At 49.6% G+C, this 13,321-nt stretch overlaps 2 protein-coding genes across 2 annotated transcripts; one reads left to right on the forward strand and one right to left on the reverse strand.

Moving 5' to 3' along the window:
- Positions 1-632: 632 nt before the first annotated feature.
- On the forward strand, positions 633-1,951 carry Fth1 (ferritin heavy chain 1). Its single transcript, XM_050137684.1, has 2 exons — positions 633-1,287; positions 1,512-1,951. Exons 1-2 carry the CDS (start codon positions 1,120-1,122, stop codon positions 1,797-1,799), a joined length of 456 nt encoding a protein of 151 aa, XP_049993641.1. The 5' UTR covers positions 633-1,119; the 3' UTR covers positions 1,800-1,951.
- Positions 1,952-2,099: 148 nt separating this feature from the next.
- On the reverse strand, positions 2,100-12,677 carry Best1 (bestrophin 1). The gene is made up of 11 exons (XM_050137408.1): positions 12,524-12,677; positions 10,391-10,485; positions 9,919-10,152; positions 9,181-9,335; positions 8,748-8,825; positions 7,634-7,786; positions 6,762-6,842; positions 6,310-6,461; positions 3,479-3,846; positions 3,009-3,192; positions 2,100-2,269 (listed from the first exon to the last, which is right to left on the reverse strand). The coding sequence occupies exons 1-11, from the start codon at positions 12,673-12,675 to the stop codon at positions 2,251-2,253; spliced, it is 1,671 nt and encodes a 556-aa protein (XP_049993365.1). The 5' UTR covers positions 12,676-12,677; the 3' UTR covers positions 2,100-2,250.
- Positions 12,678-13,321: the final 644 nt, after the last annotated feature.

A 13,321-nucleotide genomic window follows, 5' to 3' on the forward strand; every position in this document is an offset into this window, starting at 1 on the left:
GGGGGGGGGGGGGGGGGGGGGGGGGGGGGGGGGGTAGGGTGGAGTGGGGTGTCTGAGCTATTAGCCCCAGCGACTCTTTATACACTCGTTATACGCACACACCCGTTCTTTGAGGTCTTAAGGCTGCTGGACTGTCAACCCGTCCAGTCAAGCCTGCAGTTAGGTGCTTTTTTTTTTTTCTTCGCGCTCCTCTCCGGTCACGTGGCCTGCAGGCTTCTCTGCCTCGGTAGGCATCCAGCTCCAGTTCCTCTGCGTGTGGCTGGTCTGCTTGGTCATGGTGTCGAATGGCAGCGTTGGGGCTTGGTGCAAAGAGGCTTATCTCTTGTGAGCGTACCTTGACCCCTTCTTAAGTAGCCGTCTCCGCCTCTCCGCTCTGCTTATCACAGAGCCTCACTTGTATTGAAACATTATCTCTAAGAATCGCCCCCTCTGCAGTCATCAGTGTCACCCGACTTTGTCCCTTAAGACATCCAGCGTACTGTATCGGGTTTTTCCTCTGAGAGCTGTGACTTATTAACAAAAGCGGTGGGTAGTAGTTGTTGGATAAAGCCCACCATCAGTTGCTGGGCAAGGAAGTTTGCCATGCACTAATATGTTCCTGAAAAACAAGTTTGGGGCAGTGTAGTGAGAATCACCCTTTGATTGCCTTGTGATTTTGCGAATTATCCAAAAATACGTGTTTTCCAAATAGATTTGAAACAGGCCTAGGCTTTTGTGGCTGTCATTCTTTGGAATGTCCAAACACACCGAGTGCCTGAAACTGAATCAAATCTCCTGATATGTTTGTGCTAAAGTACAATCCCCTCAGATGTCATCAGGCATGGTATGTTAATGTTTACAAATCAGTCAGCTGGAAAGCTTGTAAGCTGTGTTAGCTGTTTTTTACATAAGGTGAAGGAGAAGAAAAATGGCCTCCCAGTGCAGGCTGGGTACTCTAGCACCCTCCCCCTCGTACAAGTAGACGTGGCCCTGGCTTAAAACTTTTTCTCTGCACTAATACCGAGCCATAGGACACTTGCAGAAGCCAAGTTCCAAAGTCCTCCCCTCCTTACTGAGTGGAGCAGCAAATAACGTAACACCTACAGCAATGCCAGCTGCCTTGCTGTGGGAGCCTGGAACATGTACCCTTTGCTTTGTCAGTCTTGCTACTTCGACCGGGATGATGTGGCTCTGAGGAACTTTGCCAAATACTTTCTCCACCAATCTCATGAGGAGAGGGAACACGCTGAGAAACTGATGAAGCTGCAGAACGAACGAGGCGGCCGAATCTTCCTGCAGGATATCAAGGTTAGTAGATCTAGGGGTGTCTTACAGATGAGCAGAAAGTGGGCTTTTTGCCCTTGGACTTTTTTAGGCCTATACCAACACCAAGGTTGGCAGATAGCAGTGAGCAAAGACGTCCGGGGGAAACTGTTGTCAGAGGGAACTTAAGGCAAAGCATGGTGGTGAGGCGGTTACCGACAGGTTGATTGGTAGAGTCTGCGGATGAACTGACCTAATGCTCTTGGCAGAAACCAGACCGTGATGACTGGGAGAACGGGCTGAATGCAATGGAGTGTGCACTGCACCTGGAAAAGAGTGTGAATCAGTCACTGCTGGAACTGCACAAACTGACTACTGACAAAAATGACCCCCACTTGTGTGACTTCATTGAGACACATTACCTGAGTGAGCAGGTGAAATCCATCAAGGAACTGGGTGACCACGTGACCAACTTGAGCAAGATGGGAGCCCCTGAAGCTGGCATGGCAGAATATCTGTTTGACAAGCACACCCTGGGCCACAGTAATGACAGCTAAGCTGACTTCCCCAGAGCCACAGTGACTTTACTGGTCACTGAGGCAGTGCGTGCATGTCGGTCTGCCTTTATCTTTTCTATGAGTCGCACCGAAACATCCGCTTAAGTTCTTTCATTTGTACCATTTCTTTAAATAAAGAATTTTGGTACCCAGCTGTTGTCTTGAGACTGAAGGTGTGTCAGCGTGCAGTTGTGTCCCTGTGACGCTGATGACGACACCGAACACCTAAAAGAATACTTGTATTTATTAAACTCCTTAGTGTGGGGAAGATAGTAAGACACAGGTGTGTGTGGACAGGACTGCACCCCTGGTCCTGAATTCCTTTGCCAGACTGTCTCAGGAACATATTCTTTGGGTGTCGACAGCTGTGTGCCTCTGACTGGATCAGTGTCCTGCTGGCATCCATGCAAGATGAGGACCAGGCCAAGAAGCAGCACTCTTAAGAAACACGTTAGGTGCCAGTTTCATCCCTGTGGAGGATTTGAGAAAGTTCCTTCATGAGTTGGGAAAGTGCTCGACTTAGGATTTTATGAGGACTAAGGTTGAAGCTTATCTTAAACACACCCAGGAGATTTGTAAAGTCAATTGTCTAGTCCTAGAAGCAAGTTAGACCAAAAAGGTGGACATTCTGATCACAGATGAAACTAAGAATGGGGAAGTGGGAAATTGACTCCTCATGTGATCAGTGTGGGGGTGGAATATTCCTAACTTGGCAAATGTCCAAGAAATTTCAAAGAGAAATAACATGATGTAGGCTTGTGACAGCTTTTCGGCTGCTTTGGAAGCCCTGAGAAGGTATCCCCAGGAGACCTGGCCAATGCCTGGGGAGAAGGAGTTCTTGGGGATGGCCCATAGACAAGTGTTTGTCATTTAGCTGATAGAGCAGTGAGGCTGGTCTTTGGCCTACTACTAGAGACTTAGTACTATCTCAAGGCTTTTTGTCACCGTCCATCCCTATAAAAAGTAAACAGCCTGGCCAACTACTCCCTTCCCCAAGATAGCCTGCCATCCAGCATTCTGTTAGTGCAGTTTCACTTTCCAGAAGTGTTCTGCTGAAGTGGACAAAAGGCCTCCCAACACATGGTTTTTGCCAAGGTGGCTGTTAACTATGTGGGGACAGAGGTCCCTAGACTCATCAGCAATAATGGGATCTTTAGAAACTGGGTCACAAGCAAGTGGCAATATAGTTCCTCATTGGGGTGGACAGACCTGTTTTCCAAGGTGGGATGGGGCTCTACATGGTCCTTCAGCATGGTGTGTATGTTGTTTGGCCGCTGGTCCAAATGGGGTTCTCTAGAATATCCTGTGGGACTCTTTGGAATGTTCAAGTTAAACTCCACAGTTTTCTTCTTCATGTGATTGACTTCTTGGTGCTCCGGGGAAGCCTCATCACCTAGGAGCAATTCAACATTGGTCTTGAGAAATTGCCTGAATGTCAAAAGCACTTCCTGCTCCAGAGGACCTGAGTTTGGTTCCCAGCACCCACACCTAGCAGCTCACAGCTGCATATAACTCCAGCTCCAGGAGATTGAACACCCTCTTCTGGCCTCAGGATTACCAGCACACATGTGGCATATACTCAAAAAGACATACACACATACATAAAATACATCTTTAAAACAAAGTGTTCTTGGCCTCAGAAGTCATGGGTGTTAGGCTTTTGTCTTTCGTGTCCGTACCTGTGACTAAGTAAGGCTTGGAGGGTGCTGACTGCTCAGGAGGGAAGACCATGGGAGTGTGGCTGAGGGGTGTCTGTGGGGCGCTGTGATAGCCTGGCCTCTCAAACAGTGGAGCAGCCCTGAAGGAGTCCAGAGTCTTACGTCTCCAGACATTATCTTCCTGGTCACTAGAGTTCTTCCTGGAATTATGCTGGCTCTCGAGGTAGGAGTCCTTCTTGGACCACAATAGTTTGGTCTTTGAGTCTCTCCTGGGAGGTTGGTGGTCACTGGACTGCAGCCCTAAGAAGCGGCCAATGACACTGCCATGATTGTTCTCATCGTCGTCATCCTCCTCGTTTGGCTGAAATTCCATGTCTTCTTTCTGCAGGCTGGAAGGAAAAGGTGTGCACAGAACTAAGTGGGTGGACCCGAAAGATGGGCACAGGTCTCTGGCCAGGACCAAGGCTGCACAGCCTTCCCAGTGCCTCAGCTCTCCTCTCCTTCCCAGGGAGTCTCCTAAGGCCTAGTTCACCTTAGGCTACCTCTTGTTCACTGGCAACATTCATTTCCCCAGCCTAGCGTTACAGATTTGGGGAGTGTGTGTGTGTATGTGGCGGTGGTACCTGTGTATGCGTATGTGAAAGTCAGAGGATAATCTCCGTTTGCATTCTCAGGAACACCATCTACCTTCTTTGGGACAGGGTCTCCCATTAGCCTCAAACTCACCAGTCAGGCTAGTCTATCTGGCCAGCAATCTACAGGGGTCTTTCTGCATATTCCTCTTCACTAGGATTACAAGTGTGTGCCACTATGCCTGTCACTGTCACGTGTGTTCTGGAGATCAAACTTGGGCCTTCCTGCTTTTACCAAGAGTAATTCCCTGAATCCCACAGGCTCCTGTTTATCAGCCACCCTGTTCAAGCATCTCTCTCCAGGCAATGGGAATATATGCTCCTGGTAAAGCCAGCTCAGATAAGGCCCAGTAGTGTCCACGCAAAACCAAGAATTTATGTTTCCCAGTGGGGAGCAATATCTTCCAAAAGGGTGTTTGGCTTCCTGGCAGCAGACTTCCTGAGGCTTCAGGATCTTTAACCTGTAAGAAAAAGCTTCTTACCCAGAGTAGAGCCTTTGCCCACATCCAAAGTCTCCCTGGCTCTAAGACCTAAGACATGCAGGCCCAGAAAATCAAAAGCAACCTCTGTTCTGCATCCTGCCCAGTCCTTTGGCCATGGGTTGGAGCATGCTCAGCTCACTAGCTTGCACAGCCCCTGAAGGCAGGGACCCCACCCAGCTTCAATGCTAGTGTTCAGATGAAACAGGTTCAAAAACATCTTCCAAAATTATCCTAGTTAATTCTGATTTCAGTTCAATGGACTCTTTGGGTCATAAAAGAACAAAGAGAGAACAGCACAGTACAGTGCGCCTTCTCAGCTCTGTCATCCAGAGAACTCTGTGGGATGCGGGAAGGCCCATTTGGCCCACTGTATCCAGGAGGAATTCAGATGAAATGGGATTGTACAGAGGAAAGTGTGGCCGTTGTGGGTGGAAGGAGGCCTTTTCTCTATAGGACAGTCTATTCAGGAGGCTGGGACTCCCTTGCTGTCCCTCCTCTACCCCAGGCTTCCCACACTTCCATGTCCACACAAAGGCTAGTTTTTCTGGTCAGAGTTAGAAAGCCGGTCTCGGCATCTCACTACATCGTCAGGCACTGGCTGCCCTTGGAAAGGTCCTATTTCTTCCTAGGCCTCTACACAAGGGAGGAGAGACTGGACCAGAGGGCCTCACACAGCACTGTGGAGGGTTAAGAGTGTAGAGGTAGCCGGATGTGGTGGGGTACAGCAAGTCTTTAATTCCAGAATTTGGGAGGCAGAGGCAGGAGAATCTTTGTGAGTTCTAGGCCAGCCTGTCTAAACAGCAAGCTGTGTACAGAGATCTGTCTCAAGAAAATAATAATAATAATAATAATAATAATAATAATAATAATAATAATAAAGGTAGAGCCACAGAGTGATGGTTCCCACCTATAGTCCTAGGCCTGGAGAGGCTGAGGCAGGAGAATTGTGAATTCAAGGCTAGCCTGGGCTGTCAAAGATTCAAAGCCAGCTTGGACTACATAGCAAGACACTTGTCTTCAACAAAGCAAACCACCAAAAGCCCCCCCAAGGTAGTAGAACCTGTCTGTAACCCCCCAGCAACATAGTGAGTCTGAAGGCAGCCTGGGCTGTATGAGACTACCCCAAGGAAAACCAACCAAAGATAAAGAATGTGGAGCTGGAGCCAGAGAGCTAGCTCACACGTGTTCTTTCTCACTTACGTAACTTTGGGCTGGGCAACTTTTTTTTTTTTTTTTTTTTGGGCTGGGCAACATTATTGCCCCTTTTAAACTTACTTAATTGTCTGAAAAGTAGAGATAACAAACAAAGGTTATTGGGAGGGAAAAAAAATGAATGTCTGTAAAGAGCATAGTCCAAGCTGGGCCGTGGCAGCCCACGCCCTTTAATCCTGCACTTAGGAGGCAGAGGCAGGTGGAGCTCGGTGAGTTTGTGGCCAGCCTGGTCTACAGAGTGAGTTCCATGACAGCCAGGGCTACACAGAGAAACCCTGTCGAGAGAGAGAGAGAGAGAGAGAGAGAGAGAGAGAGAGAGAGAGAGAGAGAGAGAGAGAGAGAGAGAGAGAGAGAGCGAGAGAGAGAGAGAGAGAGAGAGAGAGAGAGAGAGAGAGAGAGAGAGAGCAGGAGAGCGAGCGCCTAGTTCTTACTGGCACGCATCGTGTAGTAGCAACTGTTCCACGTTGCTAGGGAAGCCTTACTTGAGTGTTTCCATTTCCTCACCCAGGTCTCTGGCATTGCCTACCTGATGTTGAAGGTAGAGCCCAAGAAGGATGGCCGACGAGACTGGGCAGAAGCTGCTGTGTAGGGAGGTTGAGGCTCTAACTCATTCCAGTACATGTCACGCTCCATGGGAGGCAAATCCTGGTGCATCTCATCCACAGACAGCAGGGATACCTGATTGCCAAGGACAGAGGGGGAGTATCCAATAGCATGGGCAACCCAGACAGGAGCATGAGCTTGTGTGATGCCTTAGGGGCCTCAGTCTCCCCGCTGTGGTACGGAAGAGACTCATGCTTACTTGCCGCCTCTAGAGTTGAGGTGTGAGTCCTGGGAGTGAAGGATTGACTGAGAAAAGAGCTAATGTTTGAGAAGGGGAGGATATTTGCTGGGGAGTCTCCTCGGAAAACTGCTGAGGCCCCTCTTGGGATCCAGTTTGAGAAAGATCCATGGCACAGTCTTCCCCCTCCCCCATACCTGAAGGTTTCTGTCGATGATAAAGTTGGTCTCAAAATCATCATCATCCTCTCCGAAAGGGTTGATGAGCTGCTCTGCCACCTTGGGGATGGGGGTGGGGGTGGGGTGAGGCTCTGAGAACCTTGACACTCTGGTTCCCATCCTAAGCCTTGGGTCCTGCCATTTCCACTCCCTCGTGATACCCTTCCTGCCTAACTGTCTTCAAGGCCACAGCATTGGGCCCTAGCGCCCTCCCCATGGGGCTTCCATGTCCTTGGTCTCTGCTCTTCTGCTCCTCTCACCCTCATGAGGCGACCTACCCATGAAGACCAGCTGTCCCTTCCTACGTCACTCCGCTGAATCACCACCTTGATCCCACCCGAGTAACTAACTCACCTCGAGTTGCACTGATTCTTTTGTACACTTATTTATTTCCTAATATGCATGGATTTGTTGTTTCATGGTGTTAGGGATAAGTGCTGAGGCTGTGCTGAATTACAGTGGGCAGGAGGGGAGTGTCCCGGATACCAATATCTAAAACACTAAAGCAAAGCTCCACAGGGGTGATGACCGTTTTGTGGGTCCAGGGGACATCCTGATAGCTAGTGAGGCACCTCAGATAATTTTAAGCATAAAAGTAGTAGAATCCAGATGAGCTTTTAGAAAACAAAGGTAACTGGGAGAAGGTATATGGAGACTACAACTCTCTCTCTCTCTTTCTCTCTCTCTGTATATGTGTGTTGGACAGAATAGTTTGTGTGTGTGTACGCTCATGCATGTGTGATATGCATGACCTTCTTTTTTAGCTGCTTTATCTCCCTCCCAGGTGGCTGCTGGCCATAGCCCCTCAGTCCACGCCTATAACGGGGAGGGTAGTATCCAGTGAGGCCTACCTTCAGCCAGCCCATGTAAAATAAGAATTGTAGGATTGTGAAGATAGGTACAATGAGGTCCATCTCATGGCCTGGGTAGTTCTTGACTGGGTTCAAAAACTGCCGCCCCACCAAGCATGCGAGGAAAAAGCTGTATACTGCCACTGTCACCACCTGGAAGGAGAAAGGGCTCAGGTGCCGGAAAAGGGCTAAGCAGAGACCCTCAAGCTTTGAGTCGAAAGCCTTCCTCATGTGACTGGGTTTCTGTTTGCCTTCTTTTATTTGTTTTTTTTTTTTTTTTGGTCTGGTGTGTGTGTGTTGTTGTTGTTGTTGTTTCTTTACTTTTATTTTTTTAAAGATTTATTTATTTATTATGTATACAACATTCTGCCTCGATGTATGCCTGCACGCCAGAGGAGGGCGCCAGATCTCAGTACAGAAGGTTGTGAGCCACCATGTGGTTGCAGGGAATTGAACTCAGGACCTCTGGAAGAGCAGGCAATGCTCTTAACCTCTGAGCCATCTCTCCAGCCCCTACTTTTATTTTTTGAAACAGGGTCTCATGTAGCCCAGGCTGGCACAAAACTCACTATGTAGTCAAGGATGCTCTGTTCCTCTAGCCACCAGATCCCTAGTGCTGAAAACACAGATGTGTGCCACCGTGGTCCAGTTTCATGCAACACCGAAGGTCAAACCCTGGGATTCATGCATGTGCCAAGCACAGCCCAGTGAGCTCTACCCAATTTGCTCCTCTTTAAGACCAGGATGGGGGCTGGAGAGATGGCTCAGAGGTTAAGAGCACTGGCTGTTCTTCCAGAGGTCCTGAGTTCAATTCCTAGCAACCACATGGTGACTCACAACCATCTATAATAAAATCTGGTACCCCTTCATCTGTAATAAAATCTGGTACCCTCTTCTGGTGTGCTGGCAGAACACTGTATACATAGTAAATAAATAATTTAAAAAAAAAAAAAAAGACTAGGATTCTCACACACCCTCTGCTGGGCTGGACCAGGCAGGAGCACAGATGCCTTGACCTCAATACTAGGAAGAATCTTCCAAGTCCAGGCCTAAGTCCCAGGATGGGAATCTGTACTCAGCCTCTAGGGAAAAGCCTCACCAGTCTCGTCCTTACCTGTGTGTACACCAGCGGGATGCTGATCCAATCATAGGCATACAGATGGCCACACTGAGTACGCAAGGTGCACATCTCCTGGAGGGTGGGGGAGAGGGAGGAGGTGCTGGCCACCACCTGCTCCCCCAGAACCTCCCGCAGCTCTCCCCCAGATCTAATGCAATGATGTTAATGTGATAGCTTTGGCTGTGTGGTCACAGGCAGTTCACTAGACCTCCGTGTCTCAGTAGCTTCATCTAGCAAAAAAGAGCCAGGACTTCACAGGCTCACTCAGAGAAGGGACAGAGGGGAGATTTGGAGAGGGGCCACTTTGGGCTGTGGATTCTTCTTCAAAAATATCATACACCACCAGGACAGGCTAGGGGAAGAGCCTTCAGTATTCTCTTTAAAGGAAGCCACAACCCTTCCCGCTGCATCCCATCTGTGGGCTCACATTTATCAGGCTCTGGAGCAGGACAGAGTCCCGGATTCGACCTCCAACATAGGCTTTCATTGCCAGGTTGGCAAACCACACCCAGGGCACCCAGTATGTGTTGTGTGGTAGGCCCAACTTCTGCAACTGCTTATATTCCTCAGGGGTCATAAAGCCTGCAGGGCAGAGTGGACAAGGCAACAGGTAACCCTGCAAAAGAAGTAGTCTGCACCAGGAAACCCAGCCAGCCTGTCTGAGCTCCTAGGGATTTCTGTGCTCTTTTGATATGTTTGTTTCAACACACAAAATGACTGAGCCCCAGTTAGGTGCTGTTCTGGATCACATGGGACAGGAGGTGGGAGGGTAGAGGGCTTTGCTATTAGCTAGAGTCAGGCCCCGGAAAAGTGAAGTGAAAGCCAAGGCCCCATGTTAAACCATCCAGTCTGGAAATCGGAAATCAGGACAGGCAGAGAGAAAGGACGTAGATCCAAGTTCCATCTGTCCCCAAGCCCCTTCATTTAGCCCTGAAGGGTTCTTGACCTTTCTCAAATCCCTACCTTTTTAGTTTACTCTGGCCTGCCCCACTTCTAGCACTGATTCTGGCCTGCCCAATTCTGTCCCAATTCCTGCCCCACCTCAACCTCTTCAAGTCCAGAGGACTTTGGCTCCACCCAGCGTCAGCTCCTGTCACTCCAAGTCTCAGGTCACGCCTCGGGTCAGCTCCGGCCTGCGGACCCGCCCACTCCAGGTACTGCCTACCGGCTTGCACCAGGTGTTGAAGACTGGGGAAGCGCTTGTAGACGGCGGTGCTGATGCTGCGCAGGATGAGCACTTGGCCCAGGATGACGTACCGGATGAGGGTGCGCCGCAGCAGCCGACCTTGCTCGTCCTTGCCCTCCACGAAGGCTGACACCTGGCTCATGAGGCGGTCGGGCCAAGGCAAGCTCTCGTACTGGTTCCACCAGCGGGTCACCACCAACGTCACATAGAAACCTGGGCAGGAGGGATGAGGGACGAGGGGCGAGGGGACGGGCTGTGGCCAGAGCCCAGCGCCGGGAAAAGCCTCGGTTCCTCTGTCTTCTTGATACGTGTGGGCCCAGCCTCAACATTTTGAGAAGACCACTGGCCCATTTTACCCCACTTCCCGCCTCTGGTGGGAGTCCGCCCATTGTGTGCCTGGAACTAGGGGGGACGAACACTGGACCCCGAACAGCCGCAAGGGGGCGCTCACCCAGAACAAAGGATATAGGGATGAGCTGAATGTAGTTGTCGCAGTACAGGGCCAGCTTCTCAAACATCAGCTGCTGGTCATTCGTGAGAGCCATTCTGAGAGTGAAAGAGGCATTGAGAGAAGTGTCTAAGAATGTGTTCCTACTCCCCGCCGGGGTGGGTGGGGGAAGAGCGGGGCTATCTGGACTATCTGGATGTTGTCCTTTCAACTGGTCTGGCCCAGGTTCCCTTCTGGTTAAGGTGGGTTCTTGGAAGAGGTTACTTCGGGCTTTGTGAATGTGTGTATGTGGTGTGTGTGTGTGTGTGTGTGTGTGTGTGTGTGTGTGTGTGTGTGTGTCTATGGAACCCAGCTCTTACTTCTGTTAGGAAAATACTCCACTCCAGCACTGAGATATATTATATTCCCAGTCCTTTACTGACCCTTTTAAACAAACCCAGGGACAGTTGTTTAAAAGTGGTTGACAGAACTGGAATGATAGTTCAGTGGTTAAGAACATTTGTTGCTCTTGCAAAAGAACCAGATTCAGTTCCCAGCATCCATGTGGCAATTTAGAATTATCTGTAACTCCAGTTCCAGGGAGATCTGATGCCCTCTTCTGGCCTCCTTGAGCAATGCACACACATGGTGCACATACATACCAATAAAGCACTCATACACATAAAATAAAAATAAATAAATCTTAATAAAATAAATAAAAGCAGGTGGAAACTAAGGGTCTGGTGTTTTTAGAAAGTATAAGGTAAAAGGCTTGGCAGATCAGTTGGCACAGTGCTTGTCTAGCACAAGTAAGTCCATAGGTTCAGTCTTGGCACCACATGTGGGACTGAACCCAAGCATGGTGTCACACACAGAGACACACAAAAAGGAAGGTGGAAGGGGATGGCCAGGCTGAGCATCTGGTTTAAGGGCAATGAAGTGACTCTTGATGGTACTCTAATGGTACATACATGTTATGGAAGATACATTTGTCCAAACCCATAGGATGCAGGAAATGGTGCATGAGCCCCAATGAAAACCATGTACTTCTAGTGACACAAGGTAAGTTCCCTGACTGCAGCAAAAGCGCCAATGTGCAGCTGTGCTTTGCTAACGTAGAGGGTGGGATGGGCACAGATGAGAAAGCTTTGTATCACCAGACTAGAGGTATTTTATATTTTACATTTTTCTTTTCTTTTTTCCCCTTTTTTTTGGGAGGGGGGAGTCTGGGACTAGCTCTTGTAGACCAGGCTGGCCTTGAACTCGCATTGATCCACCAGCCTCTGCCTCCCGAGTGCCACCACCACCCAGCATTTTGTGTTTTTCAGTACATGGTAGAATGATTGCTTTTTAATTTTTTATTTATGTATCTTGTGTGTGTGAGAGAGAGAGACCAAGTATGTGTGTACCTGTACCATACACATGCATGGAGTTCAGAGGACAGTGTGGGAATTGGTGCTCTCCCGTAATTTGTGGGTCCTAGGGATTGAGCTCAAATCCTCAGGCTCAACTATAGGTGCCTCCAATTACAGAGGCATCTCTCCAGCCCATGCTTTTTCACTTCAAATGTTATCAGGTATTTTATAACTATACCTGCCCGTCATTCTTTTGTTCATAAAAACATTTTCTTGAAATAGGCGTGTTAAACTGTATTGTGGCAGCCTGCGTGCCTCAGTAGGACTAGCTCAGGCCTGTGTTCCAGGTCCCTTCCTGGGTTGGAGAGAAAGAGCTCCTGAGTCACTTCTGGTCTGGAGTGTGTGTGCATGTGTGTGTGTGTGCGCGCGCGTGTGTGTACGTATGCACGTTTGTGTGTGTACGTGTGTGTGTGTGTGTGTGTGTGTTGGGAATCAAACCCAAGATGACACACATGTCAGGAATCCCCTCTGCTCTGATTTGTGGTGTGTGCATGTGTGTATGCATACGTGTGCATGCATGTTGGGGATCGAGCCCAAGATGACACACATATCTGGCAAATATTTCTTTTTTTTTTCTTCCCAGCCTCTACCCCCAGTGGCCAGAGCCTGGCCGGAAGTTCAGCTCAGCCTTATAAACAAGCTGGAACATTGGACCCTCTCCTCCCCAACTCCTCCCATTTTCTCTGCAGGCTTGGAGAGCCCTCCTGCAGATAGATGCTCCCCCCTCCCCCCACTCTCTTACCGGTAGATTCCACGAATGGCATAGTAGAGAAACATGAAGATGAGGAATTCCCCGTACAGCAGCTTGTAGATGCTGCCGCGCCAGCACAGGAGCAGGCAAGAGAAGGAACCGAGACGGGCATTGGCTACTTTGTTTGTGTAGGTGATAGTCATGGCTTGGCACTGGGCAGCAGCAGGTGGGCTTGGGTCCTGGTCAGCAGGCAGAGGGTAACACAGAGGGATAGGGTGGGAACACATGAAGACCTTGGGCAGGTCTGTGACTTGCCATGTGCCCATGACAAAGGCAGGGCTGCAAGGGCAAGCAGCAGCATTCGCACGGAGCTCAGGGTCTCAGAGCCAGGCAGCGCGAGTGCTCAGCCCGGTTCCCCAGCTTCCTCAACAACACTGGAGTGAGTAGCTCAGGGATGCAGGCTAGTCCTGCTCACAGCCATGTCCCCATTGCCAGCACACAGTCTGAAAGGAGGAAATGCCCTGCTAATGGTTACTGGATGGTGACCCCAGGGCCTTTTCACCTGCTGCTATAACCACCTCGGGGGGGGGCACTTCCACTTTGGGTATCTCCTAGGAGAAATGTCCCCCAGCCATCCTACTGGAAATAACGCCTCAGTTGTCACCAGCGGTGTCTTCCCACTTGGCTTGTCCTCTACAAGTCATCGGAAGTCATGTGACACAGGCTACTCCTGCTCACTGTTTATTCTCTTCTCCCACTGGAAGCCCTTAACGTGTTCTTGGAGCGGGTGCTCGATACAGACTGATCAAAGCCTTGATTGACCACTCCCTTTCCACCGTACAGAGTCCA

Source organism: Alexandromys fortis, unplaced genomic scaffold (genome assembly GCF_014885135.2).
Source record: "Alexandromys fortis isolate MF-2015 unplaced genomic scaffold, M_Fortis_MF-2015_v1.1 scaffold_3, whole genome shotgun sequence".
Lineage (NCBI taxonomy): Eukaryota > Metazoa > Chordata > Mammalia > Rodentia > Cricetidae > Alexandromys > Alexandromys fortis.

Excerpts from the sequence above, each read along its gene's own strand:
- Fth1 (XM_050137684.1), top strand. The coding sequence starts at position 1,120 with ATGTACCCTTTGCTTTGTCAGTCTTGCTACTTCGACCGGGATGATGTG. Across the intron at positions 1,288-1,511 it reads TCTTCCTGCAGGATATCAAG|AAACCAGACCGTGATGACTG; the intron begins GTTAGTAGATCT and ends TGCTCTTGGCAG.
- Best1 (XM_050137408.1), bottom strand. The coding sequence starts at position 12,675 with ATGACTATCACCTACACAAACAAAGTAGCCAATGCCCGTCTCGGTTCC. Across the intron at positions 10,153-10,390 it reads CCCTATATCCTTTGTTCTGG|GTTTCTATGTGACGTTGGTG; the intron begins GTGAGCGCCCCC and ends CCTCCTGCCCAG. Across the intron at positions 6,462-6,761 it reads TCATCGACAGAAACCTTCAG|GTATCCCTGCTGTCTGTGGA; the intron begins GTATGGGGGAGG and ends CTTGGCAATCAG.